The sequence below is a fragment of the Leptosomus discolor genome, chromosome 14, assembly GCF_034619465.1.
Source record: "Leptosomus discolor isolate bLepDis1 chromosome 14, bLepDis1.hap2, whole genome shotgun sequence".
Classification (NCBI taxonomy): Eukaryota; Metazoa; Chordata; class Aves; order Leptosomiformes; family Leptosomidae; genus Leptosomus; species Leptosomus discolor.
Genome location: NC_141404.1, coordinates 3,744,992 through 3,770,835, shown reverse-complemented (window position 1 = coordinate 3,770,835; position 25,844 = coordinate 3,744,992). Strand labels below are relative to the sequence as shown.

General features: G+C 56.6%; 1 protein-coding gene across 5 annotated transcripts in view; it reads left to right on the top strand.

Moving 5' to 3' along the window:
- Positions 1-25,844, top strand: part of MPRIP (myosin phosphatase Rho interacting protein) — an 80,980-nt gene that overhangs the window by 27,590 nt on the left and 27,546 nt on the right. For 3 of the 5 annotated variants that reach the window (XM_086473287.1, XM_086473288.1, XM_086473289.1), the window contains exons 4-9: positions 8,138-8,289; positions 11,265-11,349; positions 15,956-16,166; positions 17,198-17,714; positions 23,663-23,804; positions 24,347-24,463. In XM_086473287.1, coding sequence (XP_086329413.1) covers positions 8,138-8,289; positions 11,265-11,349; positions 15,956-16,166; positions 17,198-17,714; positions 23,663-23,804; positions 24,347-24,463 — 1,224 coding nt within the window. Of the gene's footprint in view, positions 1-8,137; positions 8,290-11,264; positions 11,350-15,955; positions 16,167-17,197; positions 17,715-23,662; positions 23,805-24,346; positions 24,464-25,844 lie in introns of those variants that run through there. The other 2 variants (XM_086473291.1, XM_086473290.1) reach the window with 2 other exon arrangements.

Here is a 25,844-nt window from a genome sequence, read left to right as displayed (position 1 = left end):
GTAAATAACGTCGAAGCCCCCATAAACTGCAGTTTTCCCACTTTGCAAGAAGACTGGCTCCAAAATCAAGCAGTGAGTGAGCTTTGCCCTGGGCTCATTTCCTGCGGTTTTTACCAAAGTGCGAGGTGCTTTTCACTTAAATGTCTTTTACACCTTTCGTAGTGGCTGTAAGGATCCTGAGTGAGGGCACTGCCCCTTTCACCAGTTTTTCTACCCAGTTCTAGGCTCAAAAATGAAAGATCTCTGGAGAGTCAGTGCAGCAGCCTCAGCCCTGGTGTGACTGGTTCGCGGAGCCAGCCTGGGCTGTTGGGCAGATGCTCAGGCCATTTCCCTCACCCTCATGAAGCAGAAATCCAGGTCTAGCTGAGGTTGAACAGGGCTTGGCTGGCTGACCAGCAGAGGTGGTCACCCTGCCTCCATCCGAGCTTTCCACCTCCTGGGCTGTCTCCAAAATTGGGATCGCTGTGTCTGTGACCGTCAGTGTGCCGGTGACCTTATGGGTCCTGCTATGGGGATGTGGTTTCTGATGTTTCGGTGAAGCCTTTTGCTCCTGGGGAGGGAGCCGGCGTGCACGGAGGTGGTGAGTGCCAGCACGTGTGTGCCTGGCAGTGTGCGGTACAGGGACCACCTGGGACTCGTCTCCTACACTGAGGGGGTGGAGAGTAAAGTTGACAAGGCCAATTTGGAACAGTGCAATCTAAAATTCAAATATCAAGATGCAAATGAAGCCCGCCTTTCCTTCCCACCACCAAGCGACTGCGTTTCCCTCTCCAGGCAACTCGCCTGCCGTGGTCCCTGCACCAAGCGTCGGTCCCTCGTCCCTCGCCGCCTGTACCATCCCGGCGCGTGGTCTCGCCGGGCTTTTGCCATCGGGCTGATTACCATGACAACCTGCTTGAATGCTGCAGATATTTGCTTCCCCTTCGGCTGGGTAGCTGTGGTGCCTGCTTGTCAGGGAGCAGGGAAGATGCCACGTTGGCAGCTGCGAGCAGATGGGGTCGGATTCGTTATCGTGTAGTATTCCTCCCACCCCCCTCCTGGGAGGGGAGGAGGACATTTTGCATTTTAAATGCATTTAAATCCCGGAGATCAAGAGGAAAGAATAACTCTTGGGTTTGCAGGGCTGCGAGATGGTGCCTTCAGTGTGGTGGGGCCGGCAAGTGCCCATGCAACGCTAGGGTTTTGCTTTGGTCCCCGAAGAACCGAGATATGGGTTGAGTGGCTGCTCCAAGCTCCTGGTGCAATGCTGGGCTTTTGCTTTGGTCCCCAAAGAGCCAGGATGGCAGCTCAGAGTGGCCCCTTGACCCGCATCCCGGTGGGACCTCGCTGTTGTTCCTGTCACGGTTCCGCTGTTCTTCTGCATCTTCTTGTCCCTCTTTCCCTCCAGCAGCACTGGATGTGGAAGCGTGCATGTGTACGGGTGCAAGCTCCCCCAAAAGGAGAGGATTTGGGGACGCTGCCGAGGACCCAGAGGGTTGGACCCCAGCGCCGAGGGAGGTTGCACCCACTTGGTGACCACCACCAGGTTTGCTGACCCTCCCTGCCCGGTGTGGGCAGTTGTGTCGGGACAGGATATGGCCGTCCCCGTCGTGCAGGGACCCTCGGAGGCCGTTCAGCAGGAAAGAGGTTAACAGGAAGGAGGCAGGCTAGGCTCTGGCTGCCAGCTCCCGACCCTCCTTTGGGGTGGGGAGCAGCTGGGAGCTGCAAGAGCGCGTGAAAATCGCCATATAAGGCCAAGACGAGCCAGCTCCAGCCTCCCGCGCAGCCCCGGCTGGGCTCGCTCCGCTCCAGAGCACGCTCCCCGGATGGGTGCCCATGGGGATGGGGCTGCGGATGGGATGCGTGGCCCCAAAATTGCTGCCTGGGCACCCCCAGGGTGGGTGCTGCCCATGGCTCGCTGAGGTGGCACTGGGTGGGAGAGGAGCTGGAGGGTGCTGGCGGCCAGTTCGCAGGCAGCTCGTGGCCAGCTCATGGCCTCGCTCGGTGTTTAGACTCGCTGTCTGTGGATGTAAACACCGACTCCGCTTAAAAGTGGCCCCTGGCTGAACTCTCCTGCCCAGCCCCTGCGCTTCACCCCCTCCCCAAACTTCTCCCAAGGAAGAAAATTCCTTCCCCTTGGTTAAAGTCGAGCTGATGTTGGTTTATCTTCTGGGAGAGGCTCAGGAGGGCTCTACAGGGGCCCAGCATGCAGGGACAGGCGTGCCTGGGGCTTGCTAACCCATCTGCCAAGGCCACCTCCCCAAGCCAGTTCCTTGGGGAGGGTGACCTGGGGTGGCAGGGAGCTCCTCTGGCAAAACAAATTTCAGGGGCCGGCTGTCGGTGCCTGTGGTGAACAAGCGCAAGCAAACGGTGAGGAAATGTGTGATGGGGCCAGGGGAAGTGTCACGGCATTTATCCAACCGGGAGGGTGTTTCTGCGTCACTGGCTGCACACCAGGGCAAGTGTCCTGTCCCCTCCTTGCCTTGTCACAGGGTGGCTGCTGGCAGTACCACGAGCCAGGTTTGCTGCCGGTGCAGGGCCACACCGGCACGTGCCAAGGCCGCATCTCCAGAGCACCGCTTGTGCCTCTGTCCGTGAAAGGGGGTGATAGCTTCTGGCTGGCTGAAGAGTCCAGGCAGCAGTGAGATCTGGGGCATGAGGTGTGCCTGAGAAGTGCAGGAGGATGCGTGTTGCTCGATACCACCATGGCATTCCCTTGCCTACGGTAAAAACCTGCTTTTTCTGTTGCCTGGTGCGCAGCCCGAGCCTGCCAGAGGTTTTTCAGTGGCTTCACTGAGCAGTAGCTGCTGATACGGGAAGGCTGCAGGTGGGAAAGGTGTGCTCAGGTGGCCGAGAAAGGATACCTGCCTCCTGCTTGGATGGCACGTGGAGAGGAGAGAGCTGCCGTGGGGACGGCGGGGATGGGGAAGCGCTCCTGCTTACAGGGGCGTGTCGGATGGAGGAGCACAACCTTCTGCTCCCCTTTGATGGGTGACTGCTCCAGTCCATCCTTTTACAGAGCCCGCAGAGGTCGTTTTCAAGAGCCTTTGTCTAATTTAATAAATCCAGGATGCTCAGCCTGTTAGACGATCTATAAGTGTAATAAAATCTGCCTGCTGCGGAGCTCCGGTCGCGTTGTGGCCATCTCAATAGCCTCGTGCCTAGTGGCAGGAAGCCTAAAACGCTCATTAAAGCCCTGCTGCTGTGCTGGCCCTGCTCACCCGGCGCCGGAGCAGCTCGGGGCACGCCGTGGCCGCCCCACTGGAACCATCAGGCTGAGTGTCCCAGCAGCAGCACCCAGCCGAGCCCACCGGCAGAGCCAGCCCCGGTGTATGCACGGTGTCATCCCCAGCGGGGATTTAGGGAGGCCTTGCAGAGCCTCACACGGCTGAAAAGGGAGCCCACTGTGACTTTTCAAGGAGTTGGTGCTTTGTTGTTGGTGGCCTCCAGGTGGGCATGGTGGAGGCGGCACTGGTGTGGGCTCCCTGTGCCCCACCAGTGCCAAGAGCTGCCTGTCCAAGCTGCGTTGTTGCCCTCGTCCAAGGCATGGTTGACTCCGCGTTGCTCTGATGCACCCGTGGCGATGGGGCGGCAGAACCTTGCTCCCTCCCACGCCGCAGCCAAGCCAAAATCCCCCTTGGATCCCGCCTTGAGCCCCGTGATCGGCCGATCCCAGGCACTGGGGATGGGTGAAGCTTTTAGCGAACACAGCCGCTGCCTTTGCAGAGCACTCAAGGGTGCTGCAAATGAGCAGCGCGCTCGTCGGCAGCCACCCTCATGAATATTTTAGCTTGGAGAATTAACATTTGTCAAGAAACATTTATGGAGACAGCGTGGATGTCTCTTCCCCAGGCGAAGCAGGCTCGCTGCTGCTCCAGGGCGGTGCTGGGAGCCAGGGCAGAGCCAGCCGAAGCCTGAGCCCTTCCCGTGCAGCATCACGGTGGAGTGGGATGGCAGAGCCATGATCTCTCCCCCCGGGACAGCTGGGCCCTGGTGCCAAGGCAACCAGCCCGCCATGTGAGATAGACAAATGGTTGTGGGTTGGTTTTGTGGTTGGTTTTTTGTTTTTTTTTTTCTTTTTCTTCCCCTCCTGGTTCTTGGCAGAAAGTAAAATGTCCCTTTTGTTTGGTTCCTCCTCCCCCTGCCCCATCGCCTTTCTTTAAAGGTTGTGTTCCAGATTTCATCAACCCGTGTTGTGTAATAGCCCTGGAGAACGGCGTGGGCATTGGCTGTGTCCCACCGAGGCCATGGCAGAGCCGCTCCTTGGGAGCTTGACCGTGGGGTTACCTGCTCAGAAAACATCCTGCGTACAGCTGCTGAGCGAAGCTGCGTCGTATTTTGGATCAAGCTCCTACGATGCACGCGTGTTAGAAATGATGGGGAAGGTGCTTGGAGAAAATTTAGAAATTTTAAAATGAAATAATCCTGTATTTCTACCTCAGCCCTGCAAAACCGTATGGAAATGAGGTGTCTTGCAGAAAAACCCTGTTGACTTACAGCATCAGCGACTGCACCTGGGATTTCGTTGCTCACAGAGCATCCAGCACTGCGCATCCTCCTGCCACAGCACCTGGGTCTCCCCAGTAACACCCCATTTGGGATTTCTTCCTTCAGGCTTGTAAGAGGTCCCCGTTCTTTCTTCCCCTCCTTTCCACTGTCCAGGGTAGGGGCTGCTGCAGTTGCTGGGCTCTGCATCCTAAGAGCATCCATCCAAAGGTCCCTGCATCTCATCTGGAGGCTGCTGGGGTTGTGGATGTGGAGAGCATGGTGTGACTGGTGTCCCGGGCACCCGGGAAGGGAGAGGAGGAGGAGGAGGAGAGCGTACTATAGGCTTTGTGTAGTATGGAGGGGGACGCTGTGAGCACGTGTGTGTGTAAATATGGATCTGTCATACCAGAGGGAAACAGCAACACTATTGTTTTCTTGGCTCCAGCTCCTCTGCTGATGCTGGCAGTGTGGAGGGCTGTAGCTGCTCATACGGTGTGAGTGCTGCCTTCCCTGCTGCTCCGCTCACCAGGCCGGAGGTGGCCAGTGACAGCGAGGAGAGCTGCTGCTCATGATGGTGCCTGTAATGGTGTCCTCTGCTGGGGCACCATGCTGTGCTTCCAATCCTCCCCCCAGTTAAAAGACACACTCAGGCACCAAATCCAGTCTTGGGGTAGCTGTGTGCTCCATCCCATTGACAGCAGCATGGGAAATGTCAAAGTCAGGGCCATCGCCTGGGGACAGGGCTGTCCCCAAGGCAGGGACTGGCAGAAGCCAGCAGCTGGAGCCCAGAGCTGAGCCTGAGCTCCACTCCTGCTTCACCCGGACACGAAGCCTCCCCGTGGCCCTGGGGTCCAATGCTGGGTTCGACCTTGTATCAAAGCATCTGCTCTTCAAAGCGCTGGTTGAAGTCCCAACCTTGTTATTGTTTTGGCGTCTCTGCCCCGTAACACCTCCCTGCTTTTGCATTTTTTTATTCCCGTCCAGTTGTCAGAGCCACACAGTCCTTGTCTGGCCTGGGACCAGCCTGGGGACCAGCTCTGCTCATCCTTCCCTGGGCATCCCCAGCCCTGAGAAAGCCCCGGTGCCGAAATGGGTGCTCAGAGGTGGGGAAGGGGTCCGTGTGTCCTCGTCCCCCGCTGCAGAGCCTCTCCCATTTCCCCTGCTCCCACGCCACCGCCCTGCAGCTTCGGCACGCGAGGGCTGTCCCTGTTCTCCTGGTTCCTCCGTGTGCCGTTGCCAGCTCCTCTGCCAGGGATCCCCGGCCGGTTTTGAGGTGCTCCTGGGGTGCAGGGCTGCCTGACCCCCATCCTTTTTGCTTGGTGGAGTTTGCGTGTGGGTGTGCGCGTTTCCACCTGGCACCCTTTGCATTTCGCTTTGCTTTAAAGTGCCTGCGCTGCCTCCAAGGAAGGAAATAAACGGTGTAAAGGAATTTACATCCTGACTGAGCGAAGCTGCTGGTCTGTCAGGTTTAATTGGCTGCTGAGAAGTGTGGGGGTGCAGGGGGCTGCTGTGGGGTGTCCCCGGCCGCAGTTGGGGCAATCCCAGCTTTGCTTGCAGCCCCTCTCCTGGTGTCTCGGCTCGGAGGCACGGTGGTGGCCAGGGACCCATGCGTCAGTCTGTGTGAGATGTCAGCATTCATCCTCCCAAGGAAGGGTACACGGCAAAACCACTTCACAGGGCTGCCCTGGTAGTGTGGGGGCCCCAAACCGGCTCCTCTGCTCCGGGCACGCTTGGGTCGGGGCTGGGTGCGAGCAGCGGGGGAAGCCGCCCTGAACGCTGCCGTGGGGTTAAAGAGGGAGGAGAGCAGGCGGGTTTCGCCGTCTCCTCCTCTCCTCCTGTGCCAGCTCCCTGCCAAAACCCTGCAGGGCTTCCCAGGGAGTCCAGGGGTGCCTGTGGGCAAGGGTGCGCTGAGTGTCCCAGTGTCCCTGTGAGGGACTGGGGCTCCCTCCTGGAGCTGTCCTCATCCCCTTTTTCCCCTGTCCTGGTGGTGTTCCCTGGTGCAGAAATGCTCTGGGTGGGGAAGGCGGTTGGACCCAGACCTTACAGTCCTGGAGGCCTTGGCTGTGCTGAAGGCCAGCGAGACAAAAACGTTTCTAAGACTCCACTTGGAGCAGGAGAAAGTTTTTCCGTTGGGTTTTTATAGCTCCCGGAAAGCAGGGTTTTATTTTTGTTGTCTGAGACAAAAAAAATCCTCTTAGGAGCCGACTACCCGCAGCAGTGCAGGGTGGGCGTCTGCGCATGCACCGTGCTGGGGGTCTGGGCTCGGCTTTCCCTCCGTCCCAAGGGGTCTGAGGATGTTGATGCTGGTTTCCACAAAGGAAAACAGGAGGTTTTGTTGTCCCTGATGTACAACTGGTCCCATTCGTGTGCCCATGCTGGGCACTGATGCTGCAGCACACGTGATGGCTCCATGCCACTGCTGTTGTAGGATGCTCCTGCCTGGGGACACAGCTGCAGGGAAGGAGGCTTCCTTTTCTGGAGAAGGGGGCTGTTTCCCATGGCCTGCGGATGGGTAAACCGGGGGCCGTGGTGGGCTGATCTGAATTTCCTGGGGTTATAGGCTGGGGCCATCGAGCTTTCCCTAATCGCCCCTTCTTTACATAGTGTAGGCTGCTTTTGGAGGGGTTTTATTGGCAGGGGAGCTGGTTTCCATGGTAAAAACCTTGACAGCATCTGCCAACAATCCATCTCCCTGTTGGCCCGGCCATCTGGAGGGCACAAGGAGGCTTTGGTGGGGTGAGGAGGTGGCCACGGGCTGCTTTGGGTGCTCCTTCGGTGCCGTTGGAAGCTCGGAGGGGTCCCTCCGCCTGGTCATTTATGGTCCAGGTGCAGGTTCACACTGGGATGCAGGGGGGACCCCAGTGTCACTGAGCCTGGTGGGTCACAGGCAGGCTGGGGAGGGGGCCAGACGTGGCATTGCCACTCGGGGAGGAAGGGCTGCGGGTGCCATGCACCGGGAGTGGGTGGCCATGCTGTAATCGGATGAGCCGGTGCTGCTCCAGATGGACCTGTCAGCTCTCGTCAGTGCTGACACCCCTCTGGGACCCTCCGTGTCCCCTCGGGCCAGGGGGACCACCGCCTGTCCCACTCCACTGTGTCTGCTTGGAGCAAGGGGACCAGGAGGTGACACTGTGTTTGCAAAACCTGTCAGACAAAAAAGGTCCCTCCCTGGCAAACTCCGTGTTTTGTTAAATTTAGTGGGAAAAACCTGGCTTGTCGTGTCTCTAGTGCCTGAGCCGTCCTGCGCTGAGGGTGGTGGGGCCTTACTGCTTTGCCACCCTCTGTCCCCAGGCGCCACCCCACCACCCCAGATGGTTTGCAGCTGCAAACCCAAAGCCAGCCACTCGGTGCCTTGCCCTGGTGTCCCTGTGCTGCAGCGGGGCAGCCATCCTTCCCTGGGCGTTTGGCATAGGAGAAGCATCTTGCTGGCAGCAGTGGATTGGGTTGGACTGGACTGGGCTGACAGGAGTTGTGGCTGCTGGTGTGTGTCCCTAGATGTGTGGCCCAGGGCTGTGCTGTGTGCCAGCACGGCACACGGATGGCGGTGGGTACTCACGGGCGGAGCATCTTGGTGTGTAGGATCCTGGTGTCCGCCAGGAGAGGTTTTAGGGCTCAACTCTGCGCTCGTCTGCTCTCCTTAAACGTTCCTCCTTTCTCTTTCCCCTTGCAGCCAACCACCCTCCCGCAGGGCACCATCAACATGAACCAGTGCACGGATGTGGTGGACGGGGAGAGCCGGACAGGGCAGAAATTCTCCTTGTGCATCCTGACGCCGGAGAAGGAGCACTTCATCCGGGCTGAGAACAAGGAGATCATCAGCGGGTGAGTGCAGATCTGGGGCTGAGCTGCTGCAGGGAGCTGCTTCCCTTAGCCAGGAGGAAGAGGAGGGCAGGTAGCACCTTGCCCGAGGCCAGGTGCTGTGTCAGTGTGTACCCAGGCTGATCCCTGAGTGACAATCAGAGCCTGCTGTAGGGACAGTGCTGGGGGCCGGGTGTAGCTGCTGCCTCACACTTAGCTCCAGTCTTCTCCACCTTTTTGGCAAGGACAGGGTTTCTTTCCCCTTCCCCGCTCTCCTGCCGTTGCCTGGTGCTCTGCAGCAGAGCGAGGGCCTGAGCACCCGCTGAGCCACCAGATTACAGGGTGAGCATAAGCACTGACTTCAGTGGAGACCTGTGCTGCAGTGGATGGTTTAAGTCCTTCCTCCGCACCTAGTGCACGTACTCAGCCGTGCTGGGCTGCAGCCTGAGGCTTCCCAACATGCCAGACACCTTTCAGAGCCTCTGCTGGGAGCCTTGGCCAGGCCCCGGAGCCAAGATGCCCCCGAGTCACTCGTTATTTATGAAGTCCACTGTTTTTAGGTCAGTTTTGTTGTCTGCTGTTGGGGATTAGCCTGCTCCCCCCTGCAGAGCAACACTCCCTGTGGAATTTACCCCTGGGAGCGAGCTGAGCTACACTGGTGTGGTTGTGGGATGCTCAGGGGGTGTATCTGATGCCGAGGAGCTCCTGGGCTGGCCGTGGCAGCTTCAGTCCCAGCAGAAAGCAGCTATTTATTGGCCGAGGGAAGAAGCTTGGCTGCAGGGTGAATGCCAAGATGGGGTTGGAGCCGATGGGTGCTGGGGTGACCCCACGGTGCTTTTAGGACAGCAACCGATCAGTCACCCAGCCTGTTGGCTCAGATACCACCAGCGGCAGGTCCCATAGTCCTGGGGCTGGCATGCCCGACGCCAAGCACCATACGCCCTCTGGTCCTCGTCTGTCCCTGGGCTGCCTGCTCTGCATTTACCCCATCCCCATTCGGACTCTCCTTCGTAGTGTCCACCTCGCCCTGCTCGCTCTCTGCAGGCGGGCTGGCAGAGGGGGCAGTTGCAGCCCACCCCGCTGGTCCCAGTGAAGCATCTGAGCTCCGAGGACGATTAATATATCATCACTCATAGGAGCGCCTGCCGCTGGGATGCGGTTGCTCAGCACCACTGGAGATTAGGCCACTAAAATGAGCAAATCACCGTAGATTCCTCAACTCCAGGTGTTGGACGATGACCTAGAAACACGCTCGTCCATCGCTCGCGTGCTGGCTTGGGTTGAAGCTGGTGCTGGTGAGGGCGCAGAGCCATGGGAGAGTCGAGCTGCCAGCACGCGGCGACAGACTGCAACGGTGCTGCTGCTCACCTGCAGCACCCCACGTGGCATGTCTGGAGCTCGTTGCGTCGCTCCCAGAATTTGTTGACACTTGAAACTAGAGCAGAAAGTTGAAGGGACAAAGTGCTTCCTCTTTCCCGCTCTACCCAAGGCGTGGTGTCTCCTGCTTGCCCAAGCCCTGTCAGCAGCAGTCAGTGCTTTCTGTTGAGATGATTCCTATTTCCAAGCATTTTCTTTGATTGTGACTCCCCCCCATTTTGGTACATACTGGTTGAAATAGGCATTTTTCTACCAAGAGCTTGGGACTTTGATCAGAGGTACGTTTTATGCATTGGAACATCCCTGCTCTACTGCGACGTGTGAGCGTGGGTGAATCCCACCACCTTGGGCCAGCAGACCTGTCCTCTGGCAGCACGGCCGCCCCCCTCGCCCCGTTGGCAGCGGGGTTGCAGCAACTGCAGAGCCGGGCTGCAGAGGCACGGGGGGAACAGTGCCACGGGGGAGCCAGCTCCTGTCCTCCAGCCAAGGCAGGAGCAATAGCTGCGCCCCAAAACATGGCCAACCCCCACACCCTGCTCTCTTCTCCCTCTCCCCACACTCGGGCTCGCAGCTCAGCCTTTTGTTGCCAGTCCTGCCCGCCACGCGGGAGGGAGAGGCATTGCAGAGCAAGGTGGGGCTGATTTATTGTTCATTGGCCTGGCACTGGATTTTGAAGCAGCGCATTTGCTTCTGACTGCAAACATTAATCATCCTGAAACAGTCCCGCTCTGGGTCTGAGCCAGACGGGTTTCATTTGCAGTTGCAGCATGACAGGAAGATTTCCCCGGCTGGGGGAGAATTTGTTTTACGTTCGTTGCATGCTTCTGGCATTTATTGCTTAACCAAAACCCACTTGATGTGGTCATCTCAAAACGCTTTACAGCAGCAGCGTGCAAAGTAGGGGGGAACAGGAGAAGGAAGCAGGGACATCTGAAGCAGGAATGTTTCCCAGCGGTCCCTGGATCCCCGTGGTGTTCACAGAGATGCGGGGGCAGGTCATCGGGCCGTGGCGGGAGGGCACAGGAGGGTCCCCCAAACAAGCGATTTGTGCAGGGGATGGACTTCTCAAGGCCAAGCTCACGCTGCCCTTTCTTGGACAAAAGCGCTTTGTGTGCGGTGTGCGAGCATTGGCCTCGCTGAAGGGGGAAGGTCTTGTTGGAGGCTCTGTCCCTCTTGGCTGTCTTTTGGGATCCTTGAATCCCTGTCCCGTGTCTGCCTTGGCTGCGGCCTCACTCTTGCAGTGAGCGGGGTTTGAGCCAAAGCACCCTGGGGTCATCCCTCCTCCCCTCCTCTCCTACCTCATTTTTCCCCCCAGGAGCCGGTTGGGATGATTTCTGGGTACTATTTACCACGTTGACCCTGACTAGGTTGAAGAAGCTGAGCTCCTCTGTGTGCCCAGCTCCAGTTCGGAGCCCAGAAGGCTGGGCTTAGGGGTGACATGCAGGTGCTCTGTCTCTGGAGCTTGCAGGCAGCCTGCCCCGGAGGCAGGATGGGGCAGCATCTCCCTGGGCAGTGTGGTCAGAGCCACCCGTGGCAGGGAACAGCTTTGGGGTCCACAGCCTGCGGGAAGCTGCGTTGCACCCCACGGCACAGACCTCACCTTTTGCTTTGTCTGCCTGCAGGTGGCTGGAGATGCTGATAGTCTATCCAAGGACGAACAAGCAGAATCAGAAGAAGAAGAGGAAGGTAGAGCCCCCAACTCCCCAGGTAACCCCAGGCACTGTCATCCAGTCCCTTGCCTCCCTCTCAGGGCCATGGCATTGCTCTGCTCCCGGGGAAGATCCCCCCCCGAAACCAGCTGGACCAGCGGGCTGCCAGCCCTCTGATGCTGCCTGCACAGCGGGCGAGAGCTGAGGCGAGACGGGGCAGCAGGATGGCTTGAATTAATTCCTGCTCATCACTTCCCAGGGTCACAACGCTGCTGCTGCTGCCTTCGTGGCTGCTTTGGGGCCGTGTTTTCGCCCCCCCAAGCACTGTCTTATGGCACCAGCCCTGCACGCTCTGTCCCGGGAGCAGCCACAAAGCCGTGTGGTCCCCGTGGGGGACCGGGAAGAGGTGCTGGCCGTTCACGGGCCATTTCGGCAGAAACAGGATGAAATTCCATCGGGCTCCGGTTACCCCCTTTGAGATGACCCCAGAGATAATGGGAATGAAAGGAAAATACTAAAGGCCAGGGCCAGGCTGGGAGCTCCGGGGGCCGGAGCTGGGCTCTCCAGGGACCCGGCGGTGGCTTCGTGCTCACTTTGACTATAAATGGTAAAAAGCGGGGCCAGCCGTGACTCACTCGTTCCTGCCGGGCTCCCACGTGGCCAGAGTGGGGGAGAATCCCACAGATGGGGAACGTGACCCCGAGGCCACCCTCGTCCCTCGCTGGGGCTGAGAACAGCCACGTCCCCGAGGCCGCCTGACCTCCGGCCGTGCATCCCACCGCCACAGGGGAGCGGGTGGGAGGGCTCCTCTGGCCGAGCTGGGCTGCAGCACTGGGGGACTGAAAACAGCATTGGGGCTCCCCTGAGCCCCAGTTTTCAAGTCCCCTTCGATAAAGTCCCCAGGATGGTCCTGGTGCAAACTGGGCCATGGGTGGGTTTTGTACGGTGTTTGTTTGAATCAAATTCCCACCACTTCACCGGATAAAGAGGTTCTGGGCAATGGGGAAAAAAATTGCGAGGGAAGATGATAATTTTTTGCCCACCAGTCTGAAAGTCTGACCCACACCCTCCTGAGGGCTGGGGTCGTCACAGCCCCTCGAGTGCTGACTCCAGTGATGCTCCAGGGAGGATGCCTTCTCCCTCCGGGGCCAAGAGTTGCCCATCCTCAAGCCCCAGGGAGGGGGCTGCCACATTTGGGGCACCCCAGCGAGCTGCTGCAGCAGGGCAGGGATGCTCACCCCATCCCTGGCGCAAGACTAAACTCAGGCTGGGTTCAGGAGGGGGACGGGGCGGAGAGGAGAAGGGGCGCAGAGCCAGAAAAACATCATTCTGGGTTACATTTCATTGCCATGGCAACTTCTTGGAAACTGTACAGGATCCGAGCTCCTGAGCACCAAATAAGGGAAGCGGCTGCGGGAGGGATGCTGGCTCCCCGCAGGCAGACGGGCTCCCCAGGTGCTTGGGGATGGGGTGAGCGTGCAGCCTGGTGGCACTTTTTCCCCCTTGGCTTGGGGCGGACCACCCCGCTCCCTAAAGCTCGTGTGGGAGGGAGGAGGGTGGTCCACCCCAAGCCCTATCCTGCTCGCTACTCTTCCACCCTCTCCATCCCATCGCTCCTGGCCCCATGGTGCCAGGAAAAAAAAAAAAAAAAAAAAAAGACTCAAATTCACTTTTGCAAAACCAAACTCTGCGTGGGACCCGCCACCGGGCGGGTGCTGCGATGTGAGGCGCTCACAAGCCACCTGCAAAGGCAGAAGGAGGATGGAAAAAGCATCTTCCTGGTGTTTTCCGAGTCGCGCCGATGCAGGCGGCTGGTCTGGGCGCAAGGAGAAAGGGTGCTGGGGAGAAAATCGACACCGATCCCCCTCTGTGAAATGGCTTCTCCTGAAGCTGGCTGCTGTTCAGCTCGCTCTCTGTGCGCTGGCAGAGAAAGCCTGATTTCTTTCTAAAGACGGCTGCCCGCTAATCCGGCAGCGGATCATGTCTGAGAGCCGCTCAGGGAGGGACAGACACCTTTGTGATTTAAGAAAAAAATTTAAACAATGAATATCTCTGCTTGTTTCTCATTCACATGTCGTTTTTCCTTGTCTGCTACAGCAGACCTTGGCTGCAGCCAGGTGCTCCTGGGGCATCAGGGCCGTTTTTCAGCTCTCCCCATCATTTTGCATCTTCCCCCCGTAAAAACACCAGGGTGGGTGCAACGCAGGCAAAGCTGGGACTATCTCTCCAGCTGCAAATTTTTGGACAGGAGTTGTTAGGTGCCATCCTAGAGGTGTTTTCAGCTTGGCTTTGCAAGCAGGTTGCGGTCTGAGGGGAAAAAGGGCAGGTTTCTCTTCCAGCTTTTGCTGTGCTGAGGCAGAGTGCTGCAGGCAGCGGGACACACTGGGCTGGCTGCCGTTGCCTGCCTGCTGTCCCTGAGGAATTGAGACAGGATTTGGGGCTGAAATGTGGGATTTTGGGGCGCTGCCCTCTGTTGCAGGACGGGTTTGCACAGGGGTGCGGCGGGCTCGGGTAAGCAGAGCGTGCCCAGGCACACTTTATGCAACTGGAGGCTGGTTTTGCTGATTTTGGTGCACGCTCCGTTTTGGAGCTGTTTATGCCACTGAGTGGCAAAGAGTTAATTTCTCTGCTTGCTTACAGACTGCTTTTTGGCCCTCATATCTCTGTCTAATTAAATACATGTCTACAAATAATTATATGGGGGTGTGTGGAGGGGATATATAAAAATATATATCCTGGGCTGGCAATTAGCTTTTGGGCTTTTGGATCAATGAATGAGAGAGTGGTTGAGGGTGGAGGGGACCTTGGAGATTGATCGGACCCCCTGCTCAAGCAGGGTCCCCTCGAGTTGGGTGCCCGTGAACTCTGGATCGTTTACCTCCAACACTGCATTCCTTCAGAGTGAAATTTCCAAGGGGATTTTTTTAAAAAATTGAGGTCATTTGCTGTTTGTTGTGGCTGTGTGTGGAGCCAGGACCTGCTCCCTGGGAGATCCCTGGCGGCTCCAGCGCAGCCCTGCAAATGCTGATTTGGAGGTGCAGGGCTAAAACCCACCGGTGGCTCTGCTGATGTGGGAGAGGGGATGGAAGGGATGCTCTTGGCAGCCTGTGTCCCCAGCCTGTGGCTGCCGGCTCAGGCGCTCCTGGAATCCCCCTGCCCTGTGGAAAGGGAACAGGCAGATGGGAAACTTCCCACAATCTGGAGACTTTGGAGGGGGGTCATTTGTCATTGATTTATTGGTGGCTTTAAGGAAAATAATCTGCTAGTGCAGAAGCTTAATACAACAACAGCAAAACATCTGCGAACGAGCAAAGCCAAACCCTGAATGAATTGTGAAAGCTGCTGCCTCTGCTGGGGCGTGCACCCAACCTGGGCTGCCCAGGCTGTGGCCACCAAAATGGCATCATCATCTGGTGGACTCCTTGTTAGCTAGAGAAGCTTGTTAGCTAGAGAAGCATTTAAGATGATGGGTATTGGTTTAAAATAGCACAAAGCTCAACGCGATGTTTTATTTCCTTTTTAAAACAAGCAGCCGAAGCACCCGGGAGGAGTACAGCACCGGTTGGGTTTTATTCGTTTTATCAGTGGCCCGTAGGAAACCAGCTGTGACGAAGAAACAGCACGGCTGCTGGTGACAGGGAATTAATTTTCTTCTCTGTCCTGTGTCCTTTAGCTTGATTTCTTTTGGTTTTTTGATGTTAGTTATAACACTGAGAAAATTCAGTCCTGGCAAATGAGACCCAGGAGAGAAGCCTGGTGTTGGTCTGTATTTGTGAAAGGCAGCGGCTGCCCGTGAGACAGCCCACAGAGGGACCGGGGAGGCGCAGAAGGACCGGGGACATGCAGAGGGAAGTGGGGGGATGCTGTGTTTATTTGCATCAGTTACAGAGGGTGCGCTCCAAACTGGGTTTTGGCGGAGGTGAGGGGAGCATTTCCACCTTCCCCATGAGTCAGGACCTGAGAGACCCGTTTCTCTGCGGGTCTGCGGCGTTGCACGTGAATTCAGGTGCAGAGCCCCGCGCGCGCGCACCGGACAGCTTTTGGGAAGAGCTGCTGTGCTGGGCTGTGAGCAGAGTCGTGTGGGACCCTGCACACCAGGGAAGAGCTGGGGCTTTGCTCTGCTCGGGGCTGGGCTGTGTGAGCACGAGATGGGCTTTTCCCAAGGAGTTACGTGTCGGTGGCCACAGTGTCCCGCGTGCCGCCCCGGGAGGGGCGGTTCCTATCCGAAAACAAAGCCAGAGAGCCCCTCCGCTGCCGCAGAGCCCGGTCTCCTGCCTTTGTTGCCTTGCCTTTGCTCTGGATTTTTTTTCCCAGCTGGATGGGTGGGGAGGTGCAGCCACTTTCGGGAATCCTCCCCAGGGAGGGATGGTGAGGGATGTTGTCTCTTGCTCTATGAGAGCAGCGATGGTCCCTTTGGCCGAGGAAGTCCTAGCCTGTCACCCCACCGTGCTGCCCCGCGGCAGGGTTTCCACCTGCAAGCTTGTCCCCTTGGGAATGCAGCGGTGGCACGTGGCTGAGCAGCCCCATCCTGTCACGGCATGCATCCCGGGCAGCCCCCAAGCTGTGTGGCACCCACGCCTTCAGGGACAGCCCCATAGGCACCCCATAGGGTGCGGAGCTGGGGCAAACCCCTCTAATCCTGCTGTCTGCTCTCTTCTCTTTAGGAGCCCGGTCCTGCTAAGATGGCCGTGACCAGCAGCAGCATCCCCAGTGCGGAGAAGGTCCCTGCCACCAAGTCCACGCTTTGGCAGGAAGAAATGAGGGGCAAAGACCAAGCGGATGGGGGCAGCGGCATCAGCCCAGCACAGAGCCCGGTGCAAGGCCAGGCCGGGGCTGCCAGCTCCCTGAAGGATCCCGTGCTGGACAGCAAGGAAGGTGAGGGATGGGGCTGCCAGCACTGATGTGACACTGCAGTGACCCACTTTGTGTAGCTGAGCTGGCAGAAAACCACCATAGAGGGAAAAGTTTTCCTTGGGTTTGGTTCCTGTAGCATCCCAGCAAGGAGAGGGAAGCAGACCTGATCCCTGCTGTGTGGGGACCAGAGTAAGGTGTTACGGGCTGGGTTTCAGGAGGGAAAAATATAGCATCACGTGCTGGAAAATCACAGCATGGGGCTCAGTCCTGCCCCACCAGGGAAACGGGGCTCCCTGCCCTCGCAGGTGACGTTACCCTCATGCTGGGGGCAAAATGAGGGGGAAAATGCGTTTTCTAGCCCCTCCACATCCCCTCCTGGGGCACCCGGAGGGCGCGGGGCCACGCTGCTCTCAGCCTGGCTGTCAGGGCTGCCAAGCCCCGAGCGTCGCTTCCTCCGCCGGCCCTTGCGTCAGGGCCCTTTTGACGTTTGGTGTCCCCGATGAGTCCCTGGAAGGCGCCGGGGCTGCAGCATTGTTCTCCCTGAAACAATAAGGGCTGGGGACTCTTCCTGCTGGGGCTGTGGACAGGTCCCCTGCGCTGCGGCCGTTTCCTTTATCTGCTCGCTCGGCGGCGGGGGGAGGATGCTTTCCGCCCGCTCCCAGCTGCCAGGAGCGAGGTGTCCATCGCTTTCCGCCCACGGCGCTGTGGTCGATGCCGGGCTGGGCGGGACAGGGATGGAAATCGGTGCAGAGCAGTGGCTGCAGCTGTCCGTTGCTTGGGTTGAAGGTTTAGGTCTTTCAGCCATTTAAGCCCAAACCCAAGGGTTGGGCCAGCATCCCCAGTTCCCTGCAGGTCATCCCACTATCTCCGTGGGCATGAGGGGTTGTCAGGGTGGTAAAGCCAAGGCTGCAAGAGGTGGCATAGCGTGGAGCTGGGGCCCAGACTGTCTCTGCTGTCATTTTCTGCCCCGTCTTGGGTGGAATCGGGGTGGTTTTTGTTCAAAGCAGAACTCTTGACTTCAGACCAAGCTCGGTAACTTCTCTGTCCCTTAGATGAAAGCTCCATGAATGGAGACCGGATAGACTGTGGGCGGAAGACGCGTGTCGAGAGCGGGTACTTTTCCTTAGAGAAGACCAAGCAAGACTCGAAGCTGGAGGAGCAGCAGCTGCCGCCCCCACCGAGCCCACCCAGCCCCAGCACCCCAAACAACAGGTACAGTTATCCCAAATCGCCCTCGCAGGAGCATGCCCGGCCCTTTCCTTCCCCAGGTACCCGATCAGGCGACCGAATGATTCACAGCTTCTCTCTGAACTCCTTGGACTCGAAGAGCAGTTGCCCCATGCACAAGGACTCCGGCAGCAGAGATGTAGGAAGGGGACCTGAAAAATCGGGGCGTCCCCTTTCTTTTAAAGCCAGCCGGCAGTACACCACCCTGGCCGACGTTCCCAAGGCCGTTAGGATCAGTAATCGTGAGGCCTTCCAGGTGGAGAGGAAGCGGCTAGAGCGGAGAACCCGGGCCCGTAGCCCTGGGAGAGAAGAAGTGGCCCGGCTCTTTGGCCATGAGAGAAGGTAAGGGGTGAGTGGCTGATCTCCTTGCATGCTTGCAACGGCAGCAAGGCTGCATCCCCGATGGAGCAGGCGGTATTTGCCGGGTGAAGCCCCGTTGTATGACATCCTTTTAGGTTTCAGGACGCCCATCCACACCGACCATGGCCTTAGTAGTGCCAGCGGGCAGTTGTCACCCTGCCGGGCTGCTTTGAGGACGGCTGGCTGAGATGGGTGATGTTCGGTGGCCGTATTTGCAAGCAAGCCCACCCTCCCCGTCCCCTCCCTGGCGCGGCACACGCTGGCAGCTGGCACCAGTAATTAGGTTAGCTTTCTAAATGGTGTTAGTGCTGGGCGCGTTACGCAACTGCCTAATGAGCTGAGAGAGGTTTCAAAATGTCACAGCATTAATCTGGGAGAGGAGAGGCGGGTGCAGCGCTGAGGCAGGGCTGCAAAACAGCTCGGTGCGGAGGAGGACGAGGAGGGCATCCACACACGCGCCTGCCCCGCGCACCGGCGCGCTTGGTGCTCTCCGGGCGAGGCGAAGGGCGGGCTTGACTTGCCCTGGGAGAGACGTATTTGTGCAGTGAGGGCAGCAGAGCAAACCAGGAGACGGGCTCCGGGCGAGAGGGCCGCCTGCCAGTCTGATTTTCTTGCCCTGTTTTTCCTCTGGGCATGTTCTCTCTTGCACAGTTTCAGCAGGCGCTTCGCTGTTTCTTCCCAGCCCCTAAAGGACTGTTTTCCAGTCTGGCTTCCGAAAGCTGGGAGCGGGTCTGGGAAGGACGGCACAACTTTGTGCCAGTGCTGCCCGTCGGCTGGAGGATCCCAAACCCAGTGCAGCCCCGGCAGTGTGCACAGCGAGTGCTGGACTGGGAATAAAGGAGAAGGCTTTCCCTGCCTTAGGAATTGGGTCTTTCCCCAGGATGGAGGAGAAGGATGGCACACAGGTCCCTTGGCCATCCCAGCTGGGGACTGGGCTAAGGAAAGACTGGTGACTGCTGGTTTGCAGGCTGAACTGGTGCAGCGTGTCGGCCCAGGTGTGGGTGAGATCGTGTCCCTGCTGGGTTTGCCTGCACGGAACGCCTTGGCCAGCGCCTGTCCCCCATGCCAGAGGACAGCCTGTTCCTCCTCTGCAGTCCCCTACTTCAGCCCTGGGGGTATCGTGCAGCGCTGGGATCCGGCGTGGAGCTGGGATGTGCCAGGCGAGGACAGGGAGGAGCAGATTTACAGGCAGATAACAGGGCCCGGGAGAGGACGCTGCTGCCAGAGAGTGCTTTTTTAATGTCAGCCCCACTCATTGCCTGCTGGCGGGGGTGCCTTTTCCCAGGGAAAGTCTGTTTTTCCCAGCCCAGCTGGGCTTCTGGAGCTGTTACCAGGTTTTTACTGCTTTATCAGTATTGGCCAGAATTCCTCTGTGTCAGCTCAGGGCCTTTATCAGAGCAGGACGGGCTAAGGGAGAGGAGTAGGTGCTGCACCAGGCACAGAGATCTTGCTGCCCACGGGGCTGAGCCCGGTCCAGTATTTGGGAGGGGGATGATGACAGAGAGCAGGGCAAGGGGTCCCCACCTGCAGGAGGTGTTCGGCCGGGGATTGCAGCTCGTGGTGCCAGAGGAGCATGACGTGAGCAGGAGCGGCTCAGTGGGCAGTGTTTAGGGACAGGCATGTGTGCTTTCTCCTCTGGTAACCTGCGAATTGGCCCACGCCGGTGGCATGGGTGGAGAGGCCATGTCCCCGAGCTCAGGTGGACTCTGCAGGGCACAGAGAGGCAGTCCAGCATCACACCAGAGAATTAACATTCACCAGCACCCTGCTCAGCTTGGCTTGGCTGCTTTTTAAATTTGAGTTTACTTAGTCCACATATCCCTCTCATTTTTCTCCTCCAAGCTCAGTTTGAGCTTGAGCAAATACAATAACTCACTTCCATTCTGTGAGGTCCGGTTTTTTCCCCCCCTGGTTTAACACCGTTTCTAATAATCCATCTCAGTAACCCACTAACACATCTGGGATCGCTTGCCTGAAATCGCTTGCCCCCATGCCAACCCCATAGGTGCCAGCCGGGCGTCGTTCAGATCTGCCATTCATCTCTCAGTGCAGCCGAACAATCTTGCTCTGATTCTATTGGTATTTTGGGCTCTTCCTCCCGTTTATTTTTGTGTTTACCCACTGTAAATCAGTGTGAGTGTCAGAGCTATGGATGGAAAAGAATTATGTGAGGTATCCAGTGCTGCGTCCTGAGTGACACACCTTTAGGCTTAGCTCCAGATTTTTAAGGCTCCTTGTCCTCTTTCCTTATACGTTATTACGTGACTTAACTCTGGGACCGTGCTGGAAATTTTCCACGTTGACCATTTATACCTGATGCTGACTCCACGCCCCGTGCAGACGTCTGAGCTCGCAGCCGCTCGGAAACGTGAACCAGAAAAGAGGAGATAATCTCTATGATTTTGGCGGAGCGGCAGAGTGCGAGTTCCCTCTGCTGGCACGCAGCAGGACGGGGCTGCCAGCACCGTGCAGGGATGCCCAGCCAGGGCGGGGGAGAGACTCTGTGTCCAGAGCGGTCGAGCTGTGCCTCCGGTCTCCCATCTCAGACCCATCCCTAGGGAAAAAGAGCAAGGGCAGCTCTTTGGAAACCCCATGGATGAATCTCGAAGCCTGTTTTGCGCACAAAATCACAGCTGAAGGGGGCTGCAAGGACGTCCTCGGACATGGGTGCCTGTGTCCCAGCAGGGCGCTGCAGCTGCACGGATAAATCCTGGCACATCTCGGGAGGGTGCCAGCGGCTTTGGGAATGAGACCGCCATCAGATGGGGAGTCCTTGGGGTGCAGAGACCCGGAGCCTCTTCCTCTGGGTGTGTGGCTTCAGGCCCACCTGCCTCTTGCAGCTCCCTGGGAAGCATTGGGATTTCTGGTGGGCAAACTTGGCTTTTTTTGCACGCTTCCAGGGATGCAGCCTTTAAAACGGTGCCTGTCCCGATTGACCCCACGTTCTGCTCACACTGGCGAGAGTCCTCTGTAGCGCCTGCCAGATCTGCTGTAGGAGCCTGGTCAGGGGGCTGAGGCGTATTTCTAGCCTCGATAAATAGCAGAGCTGCCTGAAATCGCTTAAAAGACTTTTCTTTCTCAAATTCCTTCTCTGGAGCTTCTTGAGATGTAAGGCTCTTCGCTGAATGCTGCTTCTACCCGTAGAGAGGAGCGCCTGCTTTCCCAAGTATAGGGGTTTTTTTCATGTAAAACTATCCTCTTCATTTTTGTGGACCTTTTGGGGAAATTCCTCTTCCTTTTCTTGACACTCACTGTCTTTCTTGCTGCTAAATAATGAATGAATCCAATAAAAACAAGGCCTTTCTTCCAATCAAAGAAAATCACTTTAGTGATAGCTCGTGCTGGTTTTTATAGCTTTTCTTTCCACTGCACACACCCCTCCACCTAACAGCCGAGATCTGCAGCTCAGGTTTAGTGGCCTGGAAAAGATTAACAGCCTGCATGGCCGAGGAACTCCTTGGGATGAGCTTTGTAGTTGAGAAAGCACTAAATGGCACCGCAGCTTTTAAAAACGCTTCTTCGTACCTGTCCGCAGCCTTGTTTTGTCAACACGGAGCTGCTGTTCAGAGGGAGCAGCGCTCTCCTCAGCACGCTGGGGAGGAGAGGCCATTCCCTCCCCATTCCCCCAGGGTAACCTCTCTGAAATGTTGAGCTAATGGGAAAAAAAACCCAATTCTTTCCTGTAATCCGGATGATATTAACCCTTGGGGCTGTGATTTGGTTGCAGTGATTTATTTTTCTTCTCCCTTTTTCAATGACGAATTACTGGAATGATTTTGATTTTGTTTTGTATGTAGATGCAGATATATAATTTCCTCTTCTGTTCATTCATTTTCCAGCCTTGTTTTCTTCCAGGTCTTGTTGCTCTCCACCTTCTCCTGCTGTGTTGCTGTGTGACGTGTCCGCCTTTACTTCGCCTGCTTCGCTACCATCTCATCTCAATCTCAAGCCGTAGAACAACCTGGTGGTGCAGCCCCTTTCATGAGAAATCAACCTGCTTTTGATTTTGTTTTATGGTTTTCGGTTGGGTTGTTTGGTTTTTGTTTTTTTTTTTTTCTCCTGATTTGTTTTTCTTCAGGCCTTCACCTAATAGGGCACAGACAATGTTAATTCATGGGCCTCTTCCTCCCTCCTAAACTGAGACTCAGAGAAGGCTGGGCCAGTGTGAAAAGGGTTAAAAAATGGTGACTCCAAAACAGCAGTTCCCCGTCTGTTGGTGAACTGGGGACGTGGATTTACGCTCTGCAGGCTGGCTTATGTGAACGGACATCTCGTGAGCAGAACATCCCAGGGGGACTGGGAGCTCTGCACGGGCCCGGGATCTGCCCCCTCCCAGTCTGCAAACTGGGAGGCAGCAGGGGCCGAACAGATGTCCTGTAAAAATATCAGAGACGGATGGATTTACAAAGCAAGGTCTTCCTCACTGGTTTTGTCCCTTCCTCTTTGGTTGCGGGCTTCAGCACCCAGTCCTGGCCGCCTGGCTCTGAGCAGCAGTGGGGGGCCCCCAGCCCGCTGGGGGATGGGATGTGCTCGGACTGTTCATCTCATTTATGGAATTCGGTGCAAATGTTGGTTGAAAACTGAATTTCTCATGTTTTTTGAGTTCTTAACCTGCTGTTCCTTTTTGTGGGAAGTGTTAAAAATGGGTTTTTGGCTAACCTGTTTCCCCTTACCTGGTTGCTGATTGTGATTTTTCATGCACATTAGAGGTTCACACAGAGCAAACAGCCCCGGGTTTAGATGCAGGATACGTGGGTCCAAATTTTGTGTCAAGAACCCACCTGGATTGAGCTTTCTGGGGAGGTTCGAAACTGAGCTTTAAACCTCACAGCTTGGAGCTCAGCTGGCATGTGTGTTGGTGGTGGGTTATTGCTTCACGTTCCCGAGCTGTGAATAAAGACCTGAGGCTGATACTTGCCCAAACCCCTGGGCATGCAAACTTAGACACCAGGAGGTCCTTTGAAAATTCCAGTATTCCCTCTCCTGTGGGTCAGCGAGCAGCTTTTCATGCTGAAGTGACACTTTTGATTCCACCTGCAAAGGCCTGTTGTTTGCTCATTCTTAGGAGCATCCCATTTGGGGTTGGTCTGGGGTTGGCTCCTGCTCCGTCCACATTTCTTCGTAGTTCTCCTCCGTCCTCAGAGACATGTGTGCCACGGTGTGGTGGCCCACCGAGGCGCTGTCTGAGAGCCCAAGTTGTGCTCCCTGCTGTCCATACCGGATTTGTGGAGCAGTTTGAGAGGAGGGTAGAGCCCCAGGGATGCAGGGGATGCCCTGCTGTGCCTGCACAGGGTGCTCCTCGGCTCCTCATGCCTCTTCAGCTCGCGCACCCCGCGAGCCAGACCCGTTGCCTGGAGGCACCTACAGACACTCCTCACTCAGTGCAGTCCTGCAGACGTAACCCATGTGGGGCTGAGTTTTTACAGGGTGTCTGTTGCAGTGAACACACAGGGTGACCCGCAGCCACCTGTTATTTCTGCCCCCCAGCTTGGTCTGATACGTCTCTGCTCTGTGGCCTGGGGGGCCGTTGATAGCTGCAGTGCTAGAGAGTAAAGGCAAAGCGTAAACCAAAGCTGCTCAATAATCCCTGCTTGTCAAAGGGCTGCAAAATGTACAAGTAAAAAGTTACTGCTGATTTTGCAAAGGTATTTCTAGATATTTAAGAAGGTACTATACGTGGAGCTGAGTAGCGTGAGGTTTTTTCCCCCACTTTGGCCACGGGTAAAATGGTGCATGTCAGATCGGGGCGTTTTGCCCTGGATTTGTGCACGCTAGAGCTTGCAGAGAAGCAGGGACCAAAAGCCAGGTGTGCATGAACACTGGGGTCGAGCAATTCCGCAACCTTAAATTTGTGGGCTTGTACAGCTCAGCGCCGTTGCTGTACTTGTGTTTAAACCGGCTCTGGTTTCCCCTTTCTCTCTGTTTTCCAGGCGATCCCAGGTAATTGAAAAATTTGAGGCATTAGATATTGAGAACGCGGAGCACATGGAAACGAATGTGTCGGCCGGTGCTGCCCTTTCCAGTGAGACGCGGCAGGGCAGGAGTGAGAAGAGGGTTTTCCCGCGGAAAAGGGTAAGCTGCTCGGCCGAGGTCTCCTGGTGGGGTTTGGAGGATGGCACCTGGGATCTGCCAGCCCAGGACAGAGGGTTTAGCTCTTGAGTTTAGCTCTAGGGTTTGTCCCTGGGTGGAGCAGGGGATCTGGAGTCGCAGGCAGGCTCGTGCAGGAGCCAAACCGCTGGGTGTGCTCGGTCTGTGCAGGTTTGCTGCTCGCTGCTCTGCTCCCTTGGCCCAGCTGCAGATCAGAGCAGAAAATGAGGCTGTCTTTTCTCCTTGCTCCCAAATAGAAAGAAGGAAACTTCTGGTGTGGCGGGATACATCAGGACGGGGTGAAGTAACAAAAGAAACAGGCAGTCTTGAGAGTCCCAGATACAGTTAGATGTATTTGGAACAAGTTAATGCCTGAGAGGACAAAAAAAAATGTGTTGCCAATTAAATGACACTTGTCCTGAGCCTGAGCTGCCCCTTAAATACGCGGATTTTTATGCCGTGAGCCAGGAGAGTGGGACTCACCGTCCTAGTTCCTGCGCTGATCTGGGCTAATGCTGTTTACACAGGACTTCGCTTGCGAAGGTGCAGCGGTGGGCTCCATCCTGGATGTGTCTGCGTCTCCTCTGTCCCCGCATCGCCGGGCAAAGTCCCTGGACAGAAGGTCCACCGAGTCCTCTATGACGGTGAGCCACCGGGGCCGTGTCCTCTGCCTTGGGGGAGGACGTGAGAGGCTTTTCCCAGGCAGGTCCAGTGGAAACTGGACTGGCTGCTGCTTTCCCCGTAGCCAGCACGTAGGACATAGGATATGCTCGAGTTTGGAACAGGTTTCAGTGATGTGGCTTCACGCTTCACACGTGGTGTGTGAAAGAGAACCAACACAAGGCCTGGTTTTCTAATGCCGCTTCCTTGATGTTTATGCAGTGGGAAGTGGGTGTGAGTGGGACGAAGGCTGTGAGGAAGGGCTGAACCTGCCCTCCTGAGCTTTCCTGCCTTTGCGTATTTCAAATGCTTACCAGACCTGGAGGCAAACAGTACAGAACAAACACAAAGTGCTCTCCTCTCACTCACCAGCCTTCTGTAGGAGCAAAATAAATACACTTGCTAATCTCTCAGAAAGATTACACAGTCATTGTAAATATGAGCTGCATTTTTTGTGGATGGACAGCTTCTGTTGAAGGACTTCTCGGAAAAATGTAGTAGCTTGGCGTTTGTGTAGTAGCTTTTCATGTGGACTTGTACAGCCACGAGAGTGATTTTTAAATTCTTGGTGGTAATAAAAAGGTGCAAGAATGGCAATGGCACATCAGTTCGTGCAAGCAAGAAGATCATGCAGTCAGTGGGAAGAAAACCTTCTCGTATTAAGTACGCCTTTATTGTGCCACTCCTGCTATAAAAGCAGCAACGTAAGACAAACCTGCACGCCTGCTGGCTTGCAGCCATGATTGCGAGACTCTCCCCTGCCTGTCGAGTTCACTGTGTCAGATCAGATCAGGTATCCGTCAGGAAAAAGCCGAGGGAGAGTTCATCCCTTGTTAGGCTCAGTGGGTTACAGCAGAGCTGTGGCTTGCGCTGCGTGGGTATCTCCTTCCATCAAGTGCTTCGGCTGGTTTTGGTTTCTAATGTCTACACCCTTCAGCGGCAGCTGGACCCAAACTTTTCATGCTTCAGCAGCTTTGCAGCTTCAGGCAAAGCCTGCACTCTCCTGCCTGCCCGAGCACTCAAGAGGAGAGCAAAGGGGGTTTCTGTGGAGGAGCGGGACCCGCAGGAGAAACCTTCCTGCTTCGGGTGCTTCTGTAGTGTCTCGCTGCAGCCCGGTCGTGGCATATACTGTTTATCAGCATCTGGCTGCTTCTACACCTTTGCTTAAATTTTAAGGAAGCTGAAGAGGGTAGTAAAGTAGTATGAATGCTGCTAAGGAGGGATTTACCTGCTTTTGCGCAAGATTCTTGCCCTCTGCTCCTTCACAGCTGATAAATAACAAGCCCGTGAGCAACTGTGACCCTCTCGGTCCTTCTGTTTTCCTTCTCTGCAAAGTGCGTGGTTGGGAGCTGGTTTTTTTTGATC